At 29.8% G+C, this 26,694-nt stretch overlaps 5 protein-coding genes across 8 annotated transcripts in view; 1 reads left to right on the top strand and 4 right to left on the bottom strand.

The window, feature by feature from the left end:
* Nucleotides 1-669: 669 nt before the first annotated feature.
* Nucleotides 670-2,158, bottom strand: LOC119668890 (CDAN1-interacting nuclease 1-like). Its single transcript, XM_038078566.1, has 4 exons — nucleotides 1,650-2,158; nucleotides 1,317-1,593; nucleotides 1,004-1,215; nucleotides 670-943 (listed from the first exon to the last, which is right to left on the bottom strand). Exons 1-4 carry the CDS (start codon nucleotides 1,913-1,915, stop codon nucleotides 748-750), a joined length of 951 nt encoding a protein of 316 aa, XP_037934494.1. The 5' UTR covers nucleotides 1,916-2,158; the 3' UTR covers nucleotides 670-747.
* Nucleotides 2,159-5,263: 3,105 nt separating this feature from the next.
* Nucleotides 5,264-8,299, bottom strand: LOC119672392 (zinc finger protein 706-like). Of its 4 annotated transcripts, none has more exons than XM_038083424.1 (5): nucleotides 8,035-8,299; nucleotides 7,651-7,950; nucleotides 7,456-7,590; nucleotides 5,454-5,614; nucleotides 5,264-5,375 (listed from the first exon to the last, which is right to left on the bottom strand). In XM_038083424.1, the coding sequence occupies exons 4-5, from the start codon at nucleotides 5,595-5,597 to the stop codon at nucleotides 5,286-5,288; spliced, it is 234 nt and encodes a 77-aa protein (XP_037939352.1). In that variant the 5' UTR covers nucleotides 5,598-5,614; nucleotides 7,456-7,590; nucleotides 7,651-7,950; nucleotides 8,035-8,299; the 3' UTR covers nucleotides 5,264-5,285. The 4 variants fall into 4 exon arrangements, with proteins under 4 accessions (XP_037939352.1, XP_037939353.1, XP_037939354.1 ...); XM_038083425.1 differs by having other exon boundaries at nucleotides 7,488-7,590; XM_038083426.1 differs by having other exon boundaries at nucleotides 7,513-7,590.
* A 1,395-nt stretch (nucleotides 8,300-9,694) lies between these two features.
* LOC119687077 (nucleobindin-2) lies at nucleotides 9,695-11,872 on the top strand. The gene is made up of 5 exons (XM_038101257.1): nucleotides 9,695-10,265; nucleotides 10,324-10,822; nucleotides 10,890-11,227; nucleotides 11,291-11,764; nucleotides 11,825-11,872. The coding sequence occupies exons 1-5, from the start codon at nucleotides 10,047-10,049 to the stop codon at nucleotides 11,870-11,872; spliced, it is 1,578 nt and encodes a 525-aa protein (XP_037957185.1). The 5' UTR covers nucleotides 9,695-10,046.
* Nucleotides 11,873-14,627: 2,755 nt separating this feature from the next.
* Nucleotides 14,628-22,655, bottom strand: LOC119670540. The gene is made up of 7 exons (XM_038080838.1): nucleotides 22,246-22,655; nucleotides 22,070-22,179; nucleotides 21,233-21,303; nucleotides 18,103-20,727; nucleotides 17,969-18,043; nucleotides 17,720-17,908; nucleotides 14,628-16,222 (listed from the first exon to the last, which is right to left on the bottom strand). The coding sequence occupies exons 1-7, from the start codon at nucleotides 22,290-22,292 to the stop codon at nucleotides 16,004-16,006; spliced, it is 3,336 nt and encodes a 1,111-aa protein (XP_037936766.1). The 5' UTR covers nucleotides 22,293-22,655; the 3' UTR covers nucleotides 14,628-16,003.
* Nucleotides 22,656-24,044: 1,389 nt separating this feature from the next.
* Nucleotides 24,045-26,694, bottom strand: part of LOC119687069 (gram-negative bacteria-binding protein 1-like) — a 219,276-nt gene continuing 216,626 nt past the window's right edge. The window contains exon 9 of the mRNA XM_038101245.1: nucleotides 24,045-24,354. Coding sequence (XP_037957173.1) covers nucleotides 24,169-24,354 — 186 coding nt within the window. The 3' untranslated portion in view covers nucleotides 24,045-24,168. The remainder of the gene's footprint in view (nucleotides 24,355-26,694) is intronic.

Below are 26,694 nucleotides of genomic sequence, written 5' to 3'. Positions count from 1 at the left end.
ATTAAGTTATACAACTAAAATTACAACGATACCAAGCTAACGGATCATCGAGGCATCATGTCTAATTATTTTTCCGGTATTCTGTTAAACATCAGCTGCACAAAATTTAAATTTATTTAATGGTGTTTCAGAAAATAATAAATAGAGATATATTGACGCAAATAAAAAATTAAATAAAATAAAAATAAACATTGTTAAATTATTTAAATTTTAAGTTCGCTGTTTCCACTTCATCTTGTCATTTACTTGTTTTGATGAAAACAAATCAAGCCAACAAAAATCAGCTGTTGTGGCAATCTAATTTTACAAATTTACCAGGAGGGAATACCGATGTGCGACTAAATACCCCTATCGGTAATAATTATTACAAATATGGCCATTAGAATTGATTTCTTAATATTATTCAGAATTAAGGGCTACATTTCAGTGTTTCTTTGTTTTACTTTTACAAAACTTGTATATAAATATTAAATATTTTTCAGAATCTTAAAATAATATCAAATATATAAAATATGCTAATATACAAAATTAATACATAGATCATAAATGCATTATTTATGTATGAATTAACTAACTATAGAAATATTTCATTCATTTTTATTTATGAAATATATCATAAATAAGTAAAATAACTTTACTTAACATTAGTGAATTAAAATATATGTGACCTAGATTGTTATGTCTATTTCATAAATTATCTACATATCTTAAATAGCTATAAAATACATATCCAAAAATAAATTCATATCATAAAAATTCTGCAGTTGAATTGTCATTCACGTCAAATATGCACGCAGTATCGCTTTCCTGCTCCAAGTTCAGCAGAGTTATGTGCTGAACTTCGGGAAAGTCATCTAATACAATAATGCCGTCTTTATTTTCGCTAAGATCGGGCAACTCATTATGATATCCAAACCAGTAAATAACTATACCAGCACCAAATCTGAAATGTTAAATTTTGTTAAGCAATATGATTGCTAATGCTTTGTTAAGTAAAATATACCGATTACTGTAACTATTCAACTGTTGTCTGATATTCCATTTGTGGGTTTTAACATCTCCAAAACCTGCTTTGCTTTCTATCCAATTCACTTGTTCACCTTTGTAGAGAAATGGTAATATCATTTTAAGATCTGGAGTTTTATCGTAGCCTAAGCGTCTCAAATCGTGTTCAGTGTAATAATGCATGCCTGCATTTCTAGCCAATTCTTTTAACTAAATCATAAAATGAAGTGTATAAATAAATAAAACTATGACTGTTGTTATAGGCTGTGGGAAATTTACCATCACTACCTCGATTTCTTTTGCATATGTACCTTAAATTCATATTCTTCTCCTATTATTCTACGTCTTAGATCTACTAAAGGGCCTTCCTGTATGTCGCTACATATGCACTGCATAACATTCGCGCAAAGAATAGGGTCATCTATTAGGTGCGGGTACTTCAGCAGGCGAGACAAATCACTTTTATTTTCAAATTTGTATTTCTCCTGCAAAATACTTCGACAAAGACTAACTGGTGTCATTCTCTCTGCTACAGCTAATTTTATAAGTATTGTTGGGTCATCATTTTTTTTAGTTTGGTCCTGAAATCTTTAAAATAATAGTTTGATTTTTATTCTAAATTTATTATAAATTATGTTACTTACAATTTGAGGTGCTTCTGTGCTAAGGACTCGTATCGCCAATGTTGTGACCTTAGTAATGAGCTCCACTCCGTTTGTAAAATGCTCTTCAATGTTTTTCGATCGACATAATTAAAGTTATTGTAAAGCTCCAATTCACAATCGATCGTTATTCCGTCATATAAATGTATAAAATCACAGATTTTATCGTATTCAACTGCCTCCAAGATCTTCTTTTTCCCTACTTTTATAGTGTTCGCAGGAATACTGTTCGATAATGCCATGGCCATTTCTTTTTTCTTTCGCTGTTTGTCACAACCTTTTTCAAGTTTTACATTAATTGTATAGTTTTTAAAGGCTTCGTCTTTAGCATTTAACAAATAAACAAACAACTTTAAAAAATTAAGATGCTTTACTCACACATGCAAGCATTTACTAATCAGCTGTTTACAAATGTCAAATTACATTCACAACGGAACAACATGAACATGAAACGAGACAGTGGAACAAGCACGAGTTAGAAATTGATAGAAATTAATTTGAGCCATCAGGGAGTTATTTTTTCGAGGAAAGTTGATATAATATACATGAATACATAACTTAAACAAAAAAAATTAATTTTTAAATAATTTTTCGAAATTATTATTTTATGGCCAATATTATTATTAGATAATTATTTTTATAACAATGTTTTTTTATATATAATATATGTGAATATTCAAATTTTGTTGGTGTAAAAATTATTATAGCATTGACAGTCGAGCGCACTAAATTATCATTAAGCAACCTTATATGATCATTTTAAAAATACCCTGACAGACGGTATAAATTATCATTAAGAAGTTGCTGTATCATATGTTTTTTGTTATTGAAAAAGCAAAAGAATTTTAAATTCAAAATGGATAAACAAGAAAAATTAAAGAAACTTGCTTTAATTAAGGTCGTGTGCGAGTTAGGCTAAGTTGCGTTCTAAATGAGGGAAATTCTAAGTTGTGTCGATAATGTATTGATGTGTCGATACGTGTTGATAAATGGCAAATAGTGTGCAGTGGAAAAAATCCCAAAAAATCTCCCATTTGGTTTAGCATCAACTTAGCCTAACTCGCACACGTCCATAATAGGTTATAAAACTATTTGAACGTCCTATGGACATGTACGAATTAGGCTAAGCTGCGTTCTAAATGAAGGAAATTCTAAGTTGTGCCGATAATGTATTGATGTGTCGATACGTGTTGATAAATGCCTAAATGTGTGCAGTGCAAAAAATCACAAAAAATCTCCCATTTGGTTTAGCATCAATTTAGCCTAACTCTCACACGTCCATAATAGGTTATAAAACTATTTGAACAACTTTATTTTAACAATTTTTCATTATAATAGCCGCAATTTCTTCTTTCAAAATAGCAAAAAAAAATATACACGTTACATGTTTATGAAAGAAAACATTTGAAGCAACAACAGTGCTCTTAAAATTCTCAGAGTTAGGTTTTACTCTAAAAAAATGTAGGACTAAAATTTAATTACGGCCAAATTCAGAAATTAGTAGAAAATATGTTTCAAAATTCAAGTCGTTCGCATGACACCATATTGTACACAACACAAGAAACATACATACATATGTGAAACAGAAGCATTCAACATATTTTAAAAGTGCTGCCAATTTCTTTTAACCAGATTTAATGTTATTTTTTTCTACTCTGAAAGAAAAAATTACAGCTAATATCAGTTTTCTACATCATGATCAACCTCGAATATCAATCAAACTGTTTTATAATTTTGTGGTTAAATGACACCGTGCGACACTAAATTCTCTTTTTCGATTTTTCATTGGTTTTGTTTGATTTTAGACGGCTGAGTTTAAATCTCTAACCAGTTTTTTTCCTTAACATCCCGATATCTAGCAATCTTCGTTTAAATTTGAAAAAATTGCTCTCATTGTGGTACCTCACAAATAGCAGTATACAAGTAACGCCGAAAAAAATAACGACTCCCCCCATTAGGTAAAGAAAAACCAACATGTTCTATTTGGCTAGATTCCTAATATTATAGGATGACAGGTCAATGAGAAAAGGGTCCACGAAGATTTTTGATGTTTTTCTAGCTAAAAAAGAGCACTAACACATGAGATGGAGCACGGTTTCCTCCTCATGTTCAGATCCACAGTCTCAATAAAAGTCATTGTAGGGTAGACCCAGTCTTATAGCATGCCTTCCTATTGCGCAGTTCCCCGTCAGCACAGATACTGTAGTGCTGATCAGATTCCGACTTAGTTAAAGCAACTGACTAGTGCCTTTCTTATCTAAATTAGATCAAGTCAACCAAGATATCTGAAAGCGGGGTTCATCAGCCCAGTATTGTTTGGCTATGCTCAGGTATTTTTGTTGAATTGCTAGTTTAATTGTAGCAAGTGGTACGCCAATTTCTGAGAAGTGAATGTTAGAGAGAAGAGCCCCTGCCTTGGCAAGTTCATTCGACCTGCAATTGCCTAAGATATCCCTATGACCAGGAACCCAAATGAGTTCAGCCTTCACAAGACTAGCTAGGTAATTGAGAGAAGCACGGCAGTTATAATTGATGTGGCTGAAGTGCATGTCAGTGATCTAATGGAAGCTTGACTACCCAAGAAGATTGAAATGGATACATCGGAGATTTGATTGCCAAAGGGAAGGATATGTAATACAAATATTTTTATCTATTTTTTCGTACGTAAATAGTTTACTAAAATTATAAACTTCGTGTCTCTTCAAATAAAAAAAATTTTTTGGCATTTTTAAAAGCCAAATTTTGCACATAAACCTGCTCTTTCCAACGACTTAGTAGCCTAAAATTAACCAAAAACCATTGAAGAATTAAAAAAAGGGACTATATTTTTCAACAGACACAATCTTCATACTTTTACTAACAGTAGAACCTGTACTCCAAAGTATGAGCACACAGACCCAATCTTCATCCTCTTACTAACAGTAGAACCTGTACTCCAAAGTATGAGCATTCGATATAATAAGTAAAATATTTTTAACCATATCGGTTGCTTATTTATTAAATAAAAACAAAATATTTCTTGATTCTATTATTTTTCTTAGAAAAAAAAACGTATGCTTTCGAAGTTTCTGCATTTATTAAAAATTACTTTTTACATACATTTTCAAGATTTCATTGAATAATAGTAAAATATAATAAATTGTTGATATACCCCGTAATATATGTATATACTCGTATATTTATATAAAAAAATTGTAAATGACAAACGTTATAAAGTACGCGAATGCAAAGCTGTTACATACGCAAATTAAACGTATTTTGCTTGAATCATAAATAAATTTATTTTATCATATTTTGTTTTGTTACTTAAATATTATTGTTTTAATTAATGCATTTCTTTTTCAATTAATACAAATTAAAATTACTTGAATGCATTTTATCTATTAGACTAAAATATTGAAAAATTAATAAATCCAATTTGCTTTTGAACTTTTCATTTTAGTTAAATTTATATTTTTCAGCTTTTTTTGACGTCGTTAATAAAATTTAACAGTTGACTTGAATGGTGTAATGAAAAATAAAGAAAATTCAGCATTGTAGAACAAGAACGCTAGGATGTCGAGAATCTTACAAAACAAGTTCTAAAAAATAGATACCAATAATTAGAATGGGTTGGTCTTAGACATCCTTGAGCTCTGGTGGCATATCATTTTTGGGATGTTTGTTTTCAAAATGCTGCTTGTACGTTTTTGGATCGGGCATCTGGGACTGTGAAAAATTAAGAGAAATTATTTATTTAGTTTATTTGAAAGAATTTTTTTTGGGTAGAAATTCAAATTTACTTACCTTGCAAACTGCACAAACATGAACAAGCGCCTTTTGTGCTGCCTTCTTTTGCTCGTTCGCATTGTGTCCTTGCTGCTTCTTCATTTTCTGTTGCTTTTCCTGCGCTTTTGCCTGCGATTGTATCTTCTGATGACCTCGTGCCATTTTGCTTTGTCAAATAACTAAAGGAATATAAAGTTAAATAATATGGATCAAAAATCAATAAACAATTTGTTGATGTAAAATATGAATGCAGCTTATTGAATCGTTTTAATATCTAAAATATAGCTATATCTAAACCTTAGAGTAGAGAGTAAAAGTGCTCAAGTGCACTGACTCAACTAACCTCAACATAATTATATCTAAACTGTATATATATTTAAGATATAAACAATATATGAGTTAATCGTCAATAGTTTTATTACTATTTCCATACACCTTTTTAGAAGTTTAATAATTTTACAAAAGATTTCATGCTCGATCTATAGCGTGCTATTAGTCGAACTTCGTTGAACAATTTTCCAGTTTTAAGTTCCAAGTCAGGGCTGAATGATTTAGTTTTGATTGCATTTGGTGATATATGTGTGAGAACAACACGATGCCATCTGAGTTCTCAAGGTTTTCTTAATATACCTTTAGACGAGAACCACATTAAATAATTATGGTGAAAGTATAAATCTTTGTCTAACACTTGTTTTATTAAAAAAAGATAATGCTAGAAGACACTCGCGGTAACTTTAGAGATAAATAAAAGGAATTGAACAGCTGGTATTGATTTATAATAGTTTCTTATTCTATTCTAAAGCTATTATAATAGATTTTCTAATACAATTAGGAAAATAGAGAATAAAAAATATAGTTCGTAAAACGGTGCTTAATTTATATTTGGCTAGTCTTGAACTTATTTTTTTTTTTAGAGTGATATATAACCAGTTTATTATAATCAGAAGATCCTGAACATATTCTTCGCAAATCTTAGCATGTGACCTGTCATTATCAACAGAAAAAATAACAAAAACTAAAAACAAACCTTGACTTTCAGAATATTATCAGATACATATTTTTTTCATAGCACTCAATGTCTATTTCAAAACCTCTACTTAAGAATAAAATCACAGGTAGCAACCCATTTTTATGAGATTAAAAGAAATGTATAGTATGTCTCTATATATGCAATACAATACAATATATATACAAAATATGTGCAATACAATACAATATATACACGATATATGTATATATACACAATATATATACAATATATATAAAATATATATACAATATATACAAAATATATATACAATATATACAAAATATATATACAATATATATACGATGTAAATACAATATATATACAATACATAAACAATATATATAAAATATATACAATATATATACAATATATATAAAATATATATACAATATATATACAATATAAATACAATATATATACAATATATATACAATATATATACAATATATATACAATATATATACAATATATATACAATATATATACAATTGATATCTTTAAAAAAATTAATAAAAACCATTTTAAAATAGAATTTGGTAAATTTACTAATTATCGAATCACTTGATTTAGAGCATGGTCTTAATTGATTTACGGAATAATTTTAACACCCAGTTAACAATATTAAGCACATGGATACAAATAACAACAAAGAAAAAAAAACAATATGTAAATTACTTAATACCATAATAGTCTAAGTCTAAGGCACTAAATTAATTAAATAACAAACAGATTATATATTAATTAATTTTAACTTAAATTGGTTTTTAATTTTGACGTGTTAAGATTTTGCCACAAAACTGTTTTAATATAATTTCTGAAGAAAATAAATCATTATTATAATATCAGAAATTATATTTGATTAGAGAAATGCACTATTTTGTTGATGAGGTTAACATGACTAAAAACTAAAAACTATTTTCTTCACGCTCAATAAAATTTTTAATAAGAACCGCAATAATGAAATTAATTCTAATTCCAACTTTAACCAACCAAACCATGAAAAGTTCGCTCCACTACTTAACCTAGAACTTGGCAACCAAAGTGGACCTGAGAAAATGAAATTGCATTCCGTATCTTATAATTTATTTAACTTTCGTGCTTTCACTTTTTTGTGCAACTGTTTTTCTAAAAAAATTTAAATTAATTATGAAAATCTGTTTGCTGTGATGTTGCCGTTACACTCACATAAAAACCTGTTGTCGATTACAGCACAGCACAGCACTGTTTTACGTACGTTTTCAATAAAATGGAGTCAGCAATCAACAAATTTCTTATTAAACAATATTTTTTTTTAATTTTCTTAATCATTTGCAAATCATCATTTATGCCTGTATAGCATTTTTTCCAACTGCTTTGCTTATCACAATTTCATTTGGGAAAAACCACGTTCCGCCTTTCAACGTGAAGATGAAAAACCAGGAGTCGAAAAACGCTAAATGAACTTAAGCCAATAATACTTCCACATTTCAACCATTTCATATTAATCTTATCAAAAAATCTTCAATATTATTTTCTTATACAAATAAATTATCTTAATTTTGCATTTATTTAAATATATTCGTAACTTACCTTTTTATCACAAACTTGAAAATAAAATTGGTAATATTTGCTGTTAACTCTCAATTTCTTAATGTATCCGATATTATAACTATATCTTCGTGGATTTGTAACTTGAATAATTTTTTGTTTTATTTAAAGTTTGTTTAGGAATTAAATTTTGTCGAAATGCTGTCTTGCTATGATACGAAATACATCATTTCCTCTGCTGCCACTTTGTTGTTTGCTCGAAAGAACATCAGTGTTTCCATTCCATCCTTTTACTAAAAATGTCACATATTTCACACATATGTCAAAGCGAAACAAATATATACTTCTGAACAAATTTAAAGCAAAGCATGCTGCCACACTTATTTAAATTGCAATTTACTATATTTCACTAAATATTAATATAATAGGTTTGCTCCACGAGCTACTCATAGTAACTTTGAGTAGCACTGTGTATACACAAGTGTGTTCCATCAGCAAATTTCAGTAAATGAGAGCATCTGAAAAAGCGTAATATCCCTGTCGAAATCGAAAAATGCTACACTGACTTTACTCGTACAATTTATTTCAAGTAAAATTTGTGTGATGTATGAATCAGCTGTTTTGGTTTGAATTTAAATTTTTGTATTGTTTATTTGCGCAGCACTGCTGTCCTCACTAGATTTTACACAAAGCTGTTCCATGAAAATCAGTGTAAAGAGCGTAATTTGGCAATTTATTTGTGTTACGCTCTCAATTTGTACATTACTTGACTTTTACAATAGTAGTTCGTCAAACCGACATAATATAGGGGCTATTTCCGTGAATTCTTGTAGTAAAGGCAAGTAAAAAGTTGCTTAAATTTTACTTTCTCTGTTTCTGTGCCTAAGAACTAATAATAAGCGAGGGTTTGTGAAAGTGAATTATCATTGCGTACTCTACATAACTTCAATTTTACTTCAACAAATTTGTCAAGTAATAATCAAGTTAGCCGTGAAAACACTAGCTGGTCATCTTATGAATATGAAAGTAAAAGAACATTCCTAACGAAATGTATACATAAAATTATGTGCTAGTATATTTGTCCAAATAATTTCTAACTCAAACCAAAAGTATTAAAATAATATTTCATCCCAATTGTAAACATTACTATGTAAACATAGTAATTAAGGAACTATGTAATATATAAAAATTGCCATTTGCTGCATATTAAAAAAATGGTCGGTAGGAATACTAATATGATTTACTACTATAAGTATTTTAAAATAGTATGGAAAGACAACCAGAAAACTTATTTTCATTATTAATTGAATTTTCGCCATTCAGCTATTTTGGGTATTGCCAAATATACATGATCAGCGATGTTTGGAAATATTATTGTATATAATTGTTGCTTTAAAACTGTTAATATTAGAGCTTTGAACCTGTTAAATTGAAAATAATGACTTCACTTTTTTTAAGCGAACGCACTTAAAGCCATACCTAACTATAGTTGTTTAAATTTCACTTTATTTTTGTTGTTTTTAATTTTACTAATTAATCAATTAAATACCATAATTAATTTGACAATTTTCAATTAATTAAAAAAAATCTGTTTTTGTAATTCACTGCTATTCAAAAATCTTTATATTAATGAAATAGTTTTTTTGTTGTTATAAATCGCTTGAAAATTTAATTGGATTTATTATAGTTTTACTTGTTCGTATACCTTGTGCGTGAGTTTCGTTAGGTGTATGTGGCACATTTATACTGGATGTAGCGTACAAAAACGGTAGATAATGAATGTCGCATCGACTTTACTATTATTAAGGTTTTCTGGACGTACTGAGAAGTTTATTTAATATTAACAATTCTTTTTACGGCATTGGACACGTCAGAAAATTCTTGAAAAGCAGAAATAAATATTCAAATAACTTAAATTTAAATTAATGTTTACACAGCTGTCAAAGTTAAATTTAACATTTACGCATATAGGTTGAAAATAAATATTATTTCACAACGTTAAATTCCATTCACTGCTAAGATTGCGAAAGATTAAAGACGCAAACAAAACAAATATGAAGTTGCGGATAATTTTTCTATTGTGTATAACAATAGTTCTGACTAATGCGTTGCCAGTGACGAAAACCAAAAAAGATGAATCCACCACAGCCGCAACTCCAGACGTGGAAACTGCTCTGGAGTATGAACGCTACTTGAAAGAAGTTGTAGAAGCACTAGAAAGTGATACCGAATTTAGGAAGAAACTTGACAAAGCGCCCGAAGCTGATATTCGGGTAGGTGTACAGTTATTAAATATATTAGTGTTTTTTTAATTATTTTTTTTAAACATAGAATGGAAAAATTGCTCAAGAATTGGATTATGTTAACCATCATATCCGTACAAAACTGGATGAAATAAAGCGTCGGGAAATTGAACGCCTTCGAAGTCTTGCTAACAAGGAATATGAATTAAGTAATGATATTGATCGAGACCATTTAAAAGTACCACAGCATTTAGATCATGCCAATGAGCATACATTTGAGATTGAAGATTTGCGTAAATTAATAAAGAAAACTGCTGAGGATTTATCTGAAAATGATCGAAAACGTCGAGAAGAGTTCAAACAATATGAAATGCAGAAAGAGTTCGAACGCGAGGCACAAATGAAGGAAATGGATGACGATCACCGTAAAAAATTCGAGCAGGAATTTAAGGATCAACAGGAGAAGCACAAAAAACATGAAAAAGTGCATCATCCTGGTAATAAAGCTCAGTTAGAGGAAGTGTGGGAGAAACAGGACCATATGGAAAAAGAAGATTTTGACCCACACACATTCTTTGCATTACACGGTATATACATTTAAATGCTAAGAGATATATAACATATATTTGTTTTATTGAAAAAATATTTTTTTAGATATTGATGGCAACGGTTTTTGGGATGAAAACGAAGTTAAAGCCCTTTTCGTTAAAGAATTAGACAAAGTTTACCAGTCGGGACTACCTGAAGATGATATGCGTGAACGGGCTGAGGAAATGGAACGCATGCGAGAGCATGTATTCCAAGAAACTGACACTAATCACGATGGTTTAATTAGTTTTCAGGAATTTTTGGAACAAACAAAGCGAGAAGAATTTAAAAAGGATCCTGAATGGGAAACTGTTGATGAACAACCACAGTACACACATCAAGAGTACTTAGAGTTCGAGCGTCGTCGACAAGAAGAAATTCAACGTTTGGTAGCACAAGGAGTGGTACGTTTAATTATAATTTTTGAGTCTCATCGATTGTATTCATTAATTTTTTTTTTAAATTAGCTACCACCCCATCCAAATATGCCACAGGGTTATTATCCCGATGGAGCTGTTCATCATGGTACAGGTTATCAACAACAACAACCTCCACAAATGCACTATCAAGATCCGCATTATCAGCAACAACAACAGCAACAACATTATCAACAACAACAGCAACAATATCAAGGACAACAAGTACATCTCAATTCAAACCAAGTTTACCAGACGATACCTCAAGCAAATGGTCAGCAAAATCATAATCCACAAATTCAGCAACAACAAAATTATCAACCAGTTCAACAACAACAACAAGCTCAACAGCCACAACAACAACATCAACCACAACAACATCAACCACAACAACAACAGCAGCAACCACAACCACAACAACATCAACCACAACAACAACAACAGCAACCACAACAACAGCAGCAACCACAACAACAACAACAGCAACCACAACAACAACAGCAGCAACCACAACAGCAATATGCAGTAAATCAAAATAAAGTACCTCCCGCATCACAACAGCAACAACAAATTCCTATACAGCAGCAGCAACAACAACAACAAAATGCTCAACCACAACATATAAAACCATAAAAACTTTTTAATATTATTAAAATGAGAACCATTTGACGAAATATTCATCGAAATTAAAATTTGCATATTGAAATTCGACTGAGAACACATCAACGCGATAAACAAAATCAACATCGATAATTAAAGTAGACCGTGTATGGTCATTTTCAATTTAAAATTGAAGATAGAACGCAACATTCTAGATTAAATTCGACTATTATTTAATGCATTTAATTATTCAATAATTTATAAACTTATATTCCATTTATTTGAATCGCGCTTTACACTGAATATGTGATTATATTTTAAGTAGTTTTTTTGTAAATTTGTTTAAGCAAAAAAAGCAAATAAATTAAATGCAATAAATAAATAATTTATTTATTATACAAGTTAAGGGCTCAAGAAATCGACGGAGAATGAGTCATTGTCATTAAAATAGATGTTATTCATCAAAGTTTGTGGAACATTGAAGTTTATCAATGTATTTTAATACAACTGATGTGTTATTTTTAATTGAACGCAGATACACAAATAGTTACTATTTAGCACGACGTTAGACTATAATTGGTCTGAAACAGTTAGCGTTGGCAACAACCATCGTCTTCTTAATATATATTTAATATACAGTAATATCCTCTATAACGCGGTAGATTGGTTCCGCGTTATAGAGCTATTCCCGTATACTCCGTATACAAAGATATGCGGAGTTAATTATGAACTGTACAAATCCCCGCGATATATGAGAGAATGTCCATGTTATAGGGAGGATTGAAATCGCGTTATATGAAAACGCGTTATATGAAAACGCGTTATAAGAGTACCGTATTATAGGGGGGATTACTGTATAATATATATAACTAATATAAAAATTTATTTGTTTAGGGACACATCACCTTGAAGCTGTGTATTTGTTGAGCCGATCTTTCTAAATAACTAACGTAATTCATAATAAAACTCCAAAAACATTGAAGAATCAAAGCAAAAATACATAATCAAATGATAAATAATATATAATCAGAGCAGGCGATGGATCTCATCGCCTGCTAAGGCCCGGATGAAGTTGTAAGTGGCATTTGGTTTGGTTGTTTGTGTCCACAAGTGACTTCCAAGTGTGGACTCAACCGATCATGAAATAGGTCTGTTAGGTCTATATTTCGCGAAAGTATACAACTATATAACTATGACAAGTCAGATTTTCACTCACACTACTCATATTATGTGATGATAAAAGTGGTGAATCATCGAAATATAATTATTAAATGGTTTATATGGATCTCTCCAACATTATCAAAGGGCATTATGTACAAACATGTATACATGATGTGTTTGCGAAGTTGGTTATTATATATATCTTAAAAAGCGCGAATGCGAGAGCAAGTTTTAAGTAGACGAAATCATCCAAGGGCAAAAGTTAACACTTCTTTGACTTCACAGTTCGAAATACTTTTATAACTACGTGGTATAGTAATTATTTATAAGGTTTTGCTTGCGTTTACTATATTAGTAATTGCTGATTTCAACATTTCTTAGTGTTCACTGCTTAGTCAATATAATATTACTGACTACAACATTAAAAACTTTTTCTTAGGTACGCATAAACATTTTGCAAATTCCCGTATCATCAAAAATATTTTTTAATGCCTTTTTTTAAATATTTTGAACAGCATATACAACAGAATTATGTTGCGAGAAATAATGTTACTGTAATGTATAAACGACGGGGATTTATGATAGTTAAAGATCCGGTCAATTCAGTAATCATATATCATGGTTTTGTTGTTGCACTTCGTTTCATTCTATAGTTCGTTATAACTTCAAAAGATTTCAACGGGAGTTGTAACCGAAAGCTAACTCTCTCTGCGGATTGCAGGGAGAATTAACGATACGACTGCCATCATATGTTTCATTTAGACCACATTTAAGCGGAATCGAAATTACTTCTTGTAGAAGAACACAATCAACTGCAGTCTAAGCAATACCTCTTTGCATGCCACATTCCCACTCCACGAGATGCATTCGTCGATCCCTTGCTTCCTACTATAACCATATTAATTCCTATTGCAATGGAGCTAATATTAGTGATGTCGAATACGAACGTAGACTTATAGCACCCCACACAGATGCAGTATCTTCTTCATGACATAGGTTGACTTCCAACAAGGTTCTCAATAGACCTCTGCGTCTTATTTCACAGAAAGAATGACGTCTCTCCTTCATAACAAGAACAGTTCTAGCTCAATTGAGATCAGGGTATGGTCATGTGCTAAACAGTTACTTGTCACGCATAAACACGTCTTTTCCTGTGTGCCCAAACTGCAGCTCTACTCCCCACGACGTCGCCCATCTGTTCTCTTGTCCTTCTACGCACACAAATCTTAGTCCAATTGAGCTTTGGACTTACCCCTTGAAGTGGCTAGGTTTCTAGGTTGATTTCAATTGTATCCTACCATTCCCCTTTTTTCCCCACACACACGTTTACCCCAAACACTACCCATTCACATTGTAACCCATGTATGCGTCTTGTAATCCTTATCTGCTTATCAGATCCCGGCGAGCTACAACAATAGCAACCATCAGTTAATCATCGTTGGTAAATGGCTCTTAAGTTTAATAACAGTCAGTCCAAATATCATAGATGTCGAGAGAGAAAACAAATGTCTTGAAGCTTTCAGGAAATTACAGATCCACGCCCGATTTTGTGATGTGAAGAAAATAAATTTTGAGTTTTGTAAATTTATATTTTTATTCTGGATATTATAATGAAAATATGTATCGATAGAATAATATAAAATATAAGTTTATTGTATAAATTTAACAAGGAAATGTAACAAGCAATTTTTGGGGAAAAAACATAATTGACAAAACGGATTTACAATTTTTCTGCGAATATGTAATGATTAACTAAATATAAGCATTTTGCGTATAAACCTAAATATATTTTTAACGCCTTACGTTAAGGAACTTTCAAAGTAGACATACTTTGACGGCTCCTTGATTATCAATTAGATTGGAATACTCTCGTAGATACAAATAAGGCAAAGCATGATAATTCTTTCATTGACGTTTATATAAATTTAATACTTATCGAACTATATATATAAAAATATGTAAAATATAAAGATTACAAACTAAATTTGAGATATGCCTATGATGTGTTCAAAATAGATTGCAAGGCTGTGAAGCATTCGAATTAAATGTTGTGTGCATTATATTTAATATTTTTTTTTTTTTTTTTGAGATTAGAAACATATTCATTTCAGATGCGATTTCACACATGATGGCTTTATCGTATTGACGTAACTCTAGGGTTATGCGGTCACTGATATATTTTTGCATTGAAACGAATTTTATACAAATAGTATCTTGGTTGTTAACTAATCTCAAAGTTATTTTTCTTTTACTTATTTATAAATAGAATTTAGAAAATAAAATTGGCACTTAACTGCTCAACAGGAATTATTTTACAATAAACAAAAGTATAAGTTACTAAAAGAATAATAATACAACGAAATTGCTTAGGAGTTCATTTCACAATGTAAATACTTGATAGACGGTTGCTTTACAAATAAAATAGAAAACATTTTATGCATTAGAGAATATAAGATTTATATATGTGTATATATATTTTCTCTGATATATATATATTTCTATGTTTTCACCATTTTTAACTGAGCATCATTTATTGTATTTGTATATAGTAACCATTTCACTTTTTATAGATATTTTTGTATTTATTTCGAAAAAAATATAAGTTGTTAACAATAAATTAGTAATATACTTTAATAGTGTTATAGTTTGTTCTAATAGTACAGATAAATTTCTACTACGGAAATAAGGCATATTTTATGTTAATTTTAAATGCACGACCATAAAAATATTCGCATTAATCTTATTTTATTTTAAATTCGTTTTTGCTATATACTTTGAAGCGATTTTAAACAAATAGTTAAATTTCAATATTAGAAAATAAATTGTAACTGGTATAGTAGCTCGTCAACTTTATGTATTGAAGCAACAGAATAATATTTATTTAATATAATTTTTATATTATTTTCAGAAGAGAGCATAAAAAAAATCGAGCATATATTAATATTAAATAAAGAACAACACAAAATCATTATATATGTATATATCTCTATGTACACATATATTTTACCGCTTAACAATACTTGAGGGTCTTGGAAGCCCACTACGTTTAATGCTCGTTGGTGGTCTCAGACGTGACGGTTTTGGGATGCCGGTTGCGTCTGTCGTTATTTTTGTGAGTATTGGAGGCAATTTTACGTCTTCGTTCTGTAGATCTCCATTAATTGGTTTGGTATTTGGTTCACTGCTTTGTGCACTACACCGTGATGAAGCGGAAGACATACTCTACAAGTAAACAAAATTGAAAACAAATATTATTTTATATATTCGTCTTAAGAGTATAGATTATATGCTTTAAAGTTTAGAAATATTCATTTAAGGTACATTAGGTACATTAGTATTTTGGTACATTAAAATCAGTTTTGTACTTTAATATAAGTGTAATTATAGAGTAGAATTAACAATATTTAATATTTTTATTAAGCAGGACATGAGTCGATCATTTAAAGACACTTTCAAATCATGTGTAAATAAATTTTCTGACTAAAATAAGTTGTTGTTCGAAATCATCACAAAGAATTAACTGTTAAAGATGACTGTTAAAAGGTTTATATAAAAATCATAATAAATAAAACATTAAAACGTAAAAAATGTATAAAAATCATATTTTAAACATAATAAATTAAATAAACTATAACAAATAAAACAAAATAAATAAAACACAAGTAAATTATTGTAAGTAAGAAATAATAAAAGAAACATAATTACAATATAATAAATAAAAAATAATTTAAATGTTTATATTATAAATTAGAAGTTATCATTATAAATATGATTATAAACCTATATAAAAATGAAAATGAATGAATAATACATATCAAATATATTAGCAAAATTATTTAATTCGGAAACCTTATATAAATATAATTTATTTATGTAGTATTTTTTTACATCCCTTTTTCTATATAAATAATAAGTAAAAATAATGTTATTATTAATAATAATATAATATTAACATTCCTTATTAAATTATGTGCTCTATTAAATTAATAACGTTTATACATTTTTAAATGTATTGAATATAATAATTCGTGATAGTTTGTTATTGTCTCGAAACGAGATCTAAGCCATGTAATCTCTTTAAGTTTTCGAACATTCTCAATTTAATCAAACAGAGTCATAGTTGGTGAGTTTTGCTTAATCATTAGAGATATATATACATTAATTTAATTTAAAATTTTACATGAAGACCACTTAGATCTTTATAGATACATTTGTGGGAGAAAACAATCTCGTCATTTTAGGTTGATTTCTATAACATGCAAGGCATAAACACAATGAAAGGGCTTTTTGCCACACCAAACAATTGAGCTATTCTGTATTCTGGATAGAGGGTTAATCGAAGTATTTTAGATTAACATTGTTGCGGTATTTCTACATTAAAATTATTAGCTATGCTACAACTAAATACCACACACTCAGATAATACAAATAATAGCGTAGTATATTTTATAATTTCTTAATAATTACATTCGGAAATTCTATTATTTACTTGAATACATTTTGCATAATATAGTTAGTTATATAGTAATATTTAAAGAGATATGAGTAAGTTTGAGAATTCATTTTATTCGTTGTCGTTTGTATAAAAAACTGCTGTTAAGCTATTGGGGTTGTTGTAGGTTCTTAGTAATAACTATTTTATATAAAAAAAACTTAATATTAAACCAAACATCTACGCTATACTAAAATCATTTTATTTAAACACAAAAAAGTTCTTACATCTGTAGGCGAATGTCTCCCCGTATCAATATCTAGGTCTGTTGGTTGTGCCAAGGGTTTTGTAGTAACATTTAGACTATAATAACCAGACGAAGGTCGCACCATAGTAGAACGTTTTGCTCCAGCAGCACCTGGAACTCGTATTCCGGATACGAGTTTTGGAACTTTGAATACTGATTCATCATTTTTCTATAAAAAAAAGCAAATATAAATGCTAAAAACTCAACACATATTAAAAGTTTTCATTACCTGTGATTTTAGAGACGCAGCTTGAGCTGTTAGTTTATTTGCAGAAGCTGTTGAATTCCTACCATTCGATTTTACCTAACGGGATACATATATAAATAAATAAAAATATAACTGGTCATTTCAAAAAAACTTACTTGATTTTCGGTCAAGACATTTTTCTTCAATCCAAAAGTCGTTTTTGAAGTTTGTGCTCCATTTTCCGCATTTGTATATCCGAAATTGTTAGATAAGTTATGAAATGATTTCGATTTAATGCCCATAGGACTTTTGATGTTAGAAGAAGTTTTGACTTGTTGATTCACTCCAACACCGATTATTAAAGCACTTTTTCTAGAATTATAAGCTAAAGATTTCTGTGGAGCAGTTGTTGCTGAAGCACCGGTTGTATTATCCAAATTGCCAGCAGAAGTAGCTTTACTAACCACACTAAACTTTTGTAAACCGCTAATATAACGTGGACGTGACAGTGATCTTGGTTCCAAACGTGACTTCGCAGGTTTAAGAACATCAGCAGAAGCACTTTGATCTTCATTTGTAGGGCATACTTCCGGCAGTTCAGTAGTTGTTGTAGATTTTTCTTTTGGTTTTTTATATGTTAGGAATTTGGGATTAATTTTTGACGAATTAGTTTTGGATGCTTCTTCAGTTTCTATTTTGTTGTTATTATTAGAATGGGTATTGTCACGTCGGGAAAATCTCTGTGAGATTTCTTGGGTTTCTGCTGTTAATTCCATTTCCAAATCTTCTTTTGTTTCGATATCATCGTCGATACAAGGCACATTCAATTCAGTTTCAGGAGCATAATTTTCACTATTTACATTATGCGATTTCACAATTTTTATTGTTTTAAAACGATCTCGATCACGGCTCCGTTTTTCGCTTAACTTATATGTAGCAGTATTCAAGTCTTGAGCATTATGGTATTTTTCGGGTTCAGCAATTAAATTCTCCTCAGTCTTTTCATGTATCATCTTTTCCATATTCGTTCTTGATTCAGTCTCTATTACATTATGATTCTCCGCGTCAATGTCCGGCTCCGGCTTGTGGACTGCAAAAGACGTGCTTTGCGTTTTCGAACTGTTTAATACAGAGAAGTTGAAATCATCATAAAGTCGGCTTCGACGACTTAACAAGCGTTCACCCGCGTTACTTGAGGCACTTGCCGTTGAAGATGTCAGTCCACTTCCAGATGAGTCACGTAATTCCTTTGACACAAACATTGAGTTCCTTATATATTTTGTACTATTAGTTGGAGAGTTTGACTCATTGATTACATGTGTTGTGTCCTTATATTCTCTGTATTTTTCCGGACTTTCAATATCCGTTTCGAATGTTTTATTCGTATTTATAACATATCCAGGGGGTACTGATTTATCCATATCTTCATAAATAATTTCTTTTTCACATTTATTATCTGGTGCAGTTACACAGCTAAAACGTTTCTTAATACTTTCCAACGACTTCTTCATTTTAAGTTGTTGCATATTCATTTCTATTTTGCTAAATTCGTCAAGTTTATGTTCGAATTCTTCATCATTTCCAGCTAACAATTCAGCCTCAGCCTTTGCCAAATCCATTACGTTTTTCATTTCTTTCCCAGCCGCACTTTTAAAATCTGTTTCAAAACTTTTTTGAAATGTTATATTCGGATTTTGTATATTTTCTATCATCTCCATACTATCTAGTTTTGGCAATACATCATTAAACGTATTTGAGTTGATTTTACTGACTAAAGGTTCTCTTTCGAAAGTTTCGTTCATAGCGCGGATTGCGGTACGTTGATCAAGAGTTGCAATAATCGGTGATATATTTACATCTTCTGTCATTTCTTGGAGAGTTGGAGTGTATTGGTGCCGATTGTAACGAATGTTAGTAGTGCGGGGAGTAGATTCGTAAATTTTCATAGTACCTACACTCTTTCTGACACTTTCCGGTGTTTCACAGAGTGGGTCGGAGTTAGATTGCTGACACTCAAATGTTGTGTTAGAATTTCCGATGACACACACTGTTTCATTCAAAGTCGTTGGTTTTTTGAATGTTTCATTTATTTGCTGCTTTACATTGTTTAAATTGTGAGTAACGTTGGGATCACTGTTTTGTCCAGCTATTTGTTCACCATGCAAACTGTTCTCTATTAAATTAAATGTAGTATCACTGATAAGGTCATTGTTCAGTAACATAGTCCGATGTATTATATTTTCATTGCTATTATTATCTGAATTCGCTTTTCCACCATTAAATGTGTCATCCTTGTTGAAAATTTGCACTGTTCGATTATTGCAATCCATACTTTCAGTTGAATTGTCCATGGTGCTGCTGCCAGACGCAGTTTTACTGAACGTTAGCGATATGTCATCGATTTGAGCAATGTGTGAGTCTTTTATTAAAGTGCCATCGCTGGACATTGTGAGTGATTCAAGCGCTTTGCGATCCCTTATCATATCACTTAGGGTATAACCGTCACTTGTTGCTTTGTTTGAGAAATTAAAAGCGAAACGATTTACATCTTCTAAATCTAAACTTTGAGTGGATTGTAGGAAACTTAAATTGGAAAAGTCAGCCGATGTGATTAGTGAATTATTCATACGATCTACCGATACATCCATTGAGGAACAAATTGATGATGGAGGCGAGGTATCTTGCAAAAACGACTTATGCATTGTCGTTACCAATCCGCCAATTTCCAAATTCAACATGGGTGACCCATGCTGGGACTGGTGCTGATTCATATGCAAGCCATTGGTGAGAGGAGAGTTTGACTAAAATAACAAATAATATATATTAACTCAAAATTTCGCATAAATTGTATAGAGAAAAAGAAACATTTTATAATCATCTTATATATTGTTTAATAAAATATATTTAAAAAAAAAAATTAAAATTTTTCTAATTTTTTTTAATAAATTTTTTTTCAGGAAAAATAAAATGCAATTTTAAGATAAATGTAGGACGAGAGTGTTTTTAAATTGGTTGCTTTGTAAATTCGGCGTATATTGATTTCTTATCGGAACTCATGCAACATATGTTTCGGCGTATGACTCACCTCTTGCCGCTTCTGTTTCACTACGATTTAGTAACGGACAAATGTGAGAAAGCAAAACCATGCAAAACATTGCTCGGTCTAAATACTCGGAAGTGAATAGATAGCATTTTGAAGCTATCTACACGGTTGCAAAGCATTTCGCGAATTATTTGCATAAATGATTTATTTATTTTTTTTTTTTGGTTTATTTGCTAAAAAGTAGATAAACATGATTTACTTACAAATTGTGATTCGAGATTTTGTGCCGATTTCCGCTTGGGTCGTGTGAATGTTCTTGAGTTCAGCTTATACACTGTAAAGTCGGTGTAGGTATTTAGTGTTATCAGAGTTCATGGAACATATTGCCGTGCGTGGGATTTTCAATTAATCGAAAGACAAGACCGTGTGGACAGCGCAGTTGATGACGTTATATGTAATAAAATAAAGAAAAATAAATTATATAGATTTATGTTACATATTTGGATAATTTATAGCGTTCCACTTCTTTTTTGCTTTAATTAAAATTTTTTAATTTATAAAAAAAATATGTGGTATAATATAATTTATTTATGGAAAATTATATATGAGAAAAAACTGAATTGTAAATTCAAATTTTATTTTAATATAAGGAATTTTATATTAAATAGACCCATTATTAAATTTCAATATTATTATTATTTAATAAATAAGACATTTTAGTAATTTCCTATTTGCTCTAAATGCTTTGCCGGATTCTAGTTTAGAATTAAAGACAATCTTTTTTAAGTTAAAAAGATTTTTTTAGTTTGATCCTTTCTTTCGATTGATATTTTTTTATAACAATTTTGAGTCATATACATCCAATTATCTAAGATTATATTTTAAACGAAGCTTATGCAATCTATAGAGTTGTGACTTCCATAATAAGAAAAAAGAAATTTTAAAGTTGATAAATGTTTCATATTAAGTAAAAAGAATTCGCTTTTGTTTGTTGGCAAAGTAACTTTCTCATTTACAAGTTCTCCAAATATGGATAAACAGCATTTGAGCGCCACACAAATTTCCACATATTGACTTTACGTGTATGAAAAAGGCCTTACCTTGTTCCTGGTTCTGTTGCTGTTGTTGCAATTGCGTTGGTATGCAATTGTTATTTTTCCACTGTCGAAGTATATTGGAAACATCATCATGAGATTTATCATCAAGAAATCTACCATAAAACATAATTATTTATATTCTTAACCGTTTAAATTCTATATTTTGGCATTTTACATACATAAAGGAGTCGTCTTTGAGAACTTCGTCGATATCAAGTATATCCATTTCAAATGATGAACCCGTTTTGCTACTTTCCTGCAGCAGTGTTCTACATTTACTTAGCCAATAGACGCTAGCACATAAATTAATGTCTAGCAATATGAATTTAATAATTATTCAAATTCAATTTATGTTTTTGCCAAAAAAATAGTTAGAATTTTTTGGCCCAATATATATTTGAAAACGAATCTTATTTTGATATTTGGTTTTATGTAATTAATTTCTTATATTGCCTCCAATTCGTTTGTTTTTATTTTCTACATATATCACACATTATTCATCGTTTAAAAATAAAAATAAAAAAGCAACTTCCTCTATATATTTCTTAATCCATTTAACGCAATACGCGGATGAAAAGCAACTGAAAAATTTCTGCACAAAAGAAGAAAAGAATTATAATGCTGCCAGACTTTTATTTTTAAATATTAATTATATGAATACGACATGTTATGAGTAACATGTGTTGAATATAAAAATCAGCACATTCGTAGTGTTGAGGTATGTTTGCTCGTCACACTTAACTTATGAATATGAGTAAGCAATTTATACTTAAAAAACTTTTAGGCGTTTTACTAAAACAAAAGTACAAGAAAACACAAAAATCAATTTGTTTTTGTTCACAATTCACTTTTCAATATGATTTACTACCATATTTACCTACAGTTCAGACTTCAATTTACTAAAGTATATAATTAATGGTGTTAATATATTTTTTATACGGCTATAGGTCACTTTTTGTTAAAATTAAGATTCAATGTTTGTTTAATATTATTTAATTTATTCTTTATCCTTGAGAGTCATTATCAGGATAAGGATCTAACATAAATTAATATTAATGAAGTCTATATCTAAGCGTCATCCTCTTCATTTTGTTGTCTATATTGCACTATATCAAACAAGTGTTGAATATTAATTTTAACAAAAAGTGACCTATAAACGCCTTTTATGTTTTCAAGAACATCTGAAATAATACTTCGTCCTGAGGAAGAAGTCAAACAAACTTTGAAATGTTCCCGACATTTATATTGACTACTACATAATAATAAAAACAAAAATAAAAACTGATCTATAAGCTTTTATTTTCTATTCAAATCAGCCTCTTTTCACTAATTAAAAATAATTAAAAAAATGGACTCACAACTACTCTAAATATTAATTACATATATTTCATTAATAATGTATGTACACACATATATATATTTAAATTTTTTGTTGATAATTTAAAGATATTTTTAATGTTACTACGTTTATAAATTAATTTTTTAGATTTATTTTGACATATTTGATTTTGGAAAAAATAACTAAAGCTTATTTTGAAATATAATATACATATATAAGTTAATCTATAGTTGATTTTTAAATTTATTAAGTTGATTTTCATTAATAGATTTTTTTTCCAAGAAGTCAATTAGACTTCTTCCCATGAAGTCAGTTAATATAAAAGAAATATTCGAGAGAGAAGTAAGTACTACTCATATAGCCAGATAAATTTGCTATTCAACTATTTAAATAAACTACTTTTGAGATATTGAGATATTTCAACAGAAATTTTTTACAAATTAAACCGCGTGTATATATATAGAAAATACACATTTCAATAAATCCAGAAAGTCCAATTTCTATTTTTCTATTCTACTCTTATACTTCTTTACTTACTAATTAATATAAACTACTTATTAATAATAATAAATAATTTTAGCTAACTACAAATAATAATGAGCATTTATTTGATTTAATTTTAAAAACGAGTTTCTTGATTATTATATCTAAAGAATATATCGGTTGGATAAGTTTGAAAAATATATAACTTTTTAAACATTTTTTATTTCGATATTTTTTATCTCATGCAATAGTATTAGTTAGATCAAGAAAAAATATCTTTTTATATGGCATATACTCTAACATAATCAATTTTCATAGAACCGTTATCCTTCCAGGAGGGGATCCATTCGTCTCGTTTGTTCCAAAAATGATAATTTGCTCTGGAATCTTCCCGACCCCAAATTAACTCTTCAGATTTTCTGTATTCTTCCCAGCCACCGGCAGATAGTCCAATTGAAATGTAGACCTTAAAAATGAATGATCAAAAATTCAACATTATTAAGAGAATTTAATTTAATTTCAAACTAAAAACTAATTTCAAATTGTGAAAAATTTTCTAGTATTTGATTGAACGTTTTTAATTATATAGAACAATGATCAACTAAAATAAACCATAGTGATTGCATTTGTATTTGGATCAATTATCTTATCAGCTCGAAGATTAACATGAAAGATCGGTGATTTTAGTCGTTCCTACGAATAAGTTAATTGAAAGAACAAAAATAAATGACTTTAATATTATCATATTATAGGTAAATGATCACATAAAAAGTAAATATATAGAGCAATAAGATCTTCAGTCATGACAAAGGACTGTTTGAAGAGATAAACTAATGTTTCACAAAAAGGACACAAATCATTATTGTCCCACAATATCCAGATTAGTTTGGTATGTGTCGTGTACATTAGCAATTTTTTTTCAATATTCTTTTCTGATTAAGAGCCAGTTAACTTATTCATCTTATTTTATCTTCTAAGTATGTATCTTCTAATCTTTATATATCTTCTAAGTATCTGTGTCAGTCTTTATTTCCTTGTATTTCCAAACAACCACGTTTTGCGGAAATAGATTTCAATTTAATTTTTTTGTTTATAAGTTTTCTATTTTAATGTAAATGCTGTGAGGATGGTTTTCTATTCATTCATAACCATTTCTCCAGGTCTTTTAAATTGAAACTTAAGTAAGTAAAAGTGGCTTGAGGGTCGCTTGTATTACAAAGATTAAGAATATCATCTTCTTATATTAGGTACAGAAATTGGTCCAAGTATTCTGCCTTATGGAATACCAGCGTTAGTTTCTTATTTTTCGATACAAAATGCTTTCTCTTTATGTGGAAAATTCTACATCAGTACAGTAGTACATCGTGTCATATTTTATTGAACGTCTGTACCATATCCACAAAAACGGGCATGTCAGTGTCTCCAAGAGGCACTGATATCTTCAAAAGAGATCGTAGTTTTGAAGTTCGATTGCTCAAATTGCTTGTTTATATTTTAGTCAGTTAACAAATTTCCGCGTTTCGTTTTAAAGAGTTGACATCTGAATTTCTTATACACTTCTCTTTGAATTAAATCTGTTAATGTTCGTAAGTACGTAAGTTAGAGAGCTCTTCGAAATTAATTCGAAACCATTATAAGTTGCCAAATTGATTTGTTTTTCTTTTGATTTTGTTAGCCTTAAACGCTAAAAGGCATGCTTCGCATTACCTATATCTCCGACAGCTAGTAATTTACTTCTAAGTATTTCGATAAAAAAAATAAGAATTTTCTGAGCAGATGGTTAATCTCAGTTCACATTAGGCCATGGCTGGTGGAAGCTTTTGTTTCTAACATCAAGATTTAAGAAGCTGTAATTATCGAGCTTATTATTATTTATTATTGACATGTTCAAAAGTGTTAATTCAAGAACTTAGTCTAATCACAAAAGATTTCCAATTGTTTCTATTACGCGCTATAGCTCTTAGTTCACTGAGAGATTTACCTGACTCTTCGTTGATTGTCCTTATCCACTTATCCATGTAGTCTTTAGTTGATCGTGATTTCCTTAACCTTGTGGATTAGATTCTAGAGCAGCAAGTATGATTTCGCTGATGGTTTTGTTCTGTTATAGCCCACAGTCGGGCGTTGCAGATCGTTTTAGTCTATCAAAGTCTTAAAATTTGTCTCAAGTGTTTATTGATGAAGATTTGTAGATATCGAGCTTATGTTGGTTTAAAATATAGACAATAGTATATACAATTCATTTTTTGCTCAAAACTTGTAACATATTAATTAAAGTTGGAAAGTTAGCATACGATGAATATTCCGTATGAATTCTTCGTGGATTTCGTAAACGCTATGAAGTGCTTCTATATTACTTATTGGACGATTTGGACAAGTAACTTCATAATATTTGGAAAACCTGACCGGCTCAGCATAAGATGTTCCAAGGTTTTATTGAGTAACTTTTGAAGCTGAATTTAATGTACTCAACGTCTGTCTGTTATACATTCTTTTCATTACTGATTGGTCCACTGTAATCTCAAAGTATATTGGACATCATATGATGTTTAGTATCAGTTTTATTTTTATAACAGGATTAGCTCCTGGAATTTTTTTCACAGCAGTTGTATTGCAAACAAAGGAGTTGCAAAGCAGAAAAATCACTTTTTTACCTTTCATTTGGCTTTTTTAATTTTTATAATCAATTATATATACTTCAATTGCGCGATCCCTAAACTTTTACAACCCTTTATTTACACTTTTTAGTAAAAAAATAATAAATCTTTGAACTTACCTCGCCAGTGAAATACTCTAGTCCTTCATT

Source organism: Teleopsis dalmanni, chromosome 1 (genome assembly GCF_002237135.1).
Source record: "Teleopsis dalmanni isolate 2A chromosome 1, ASM223713v2, whole genome shotgun sequence".
NCBI lineage: Eukaryota > Metazoa > Arthropoda > Insecta > Diptera > Diopsidae > Teleopsis > Teleopsis dalmanni.
Note: the sequence above shows the minus strand (reverse complement) of the source record. Positions and strands in the feature narration are given on the sequence as shown.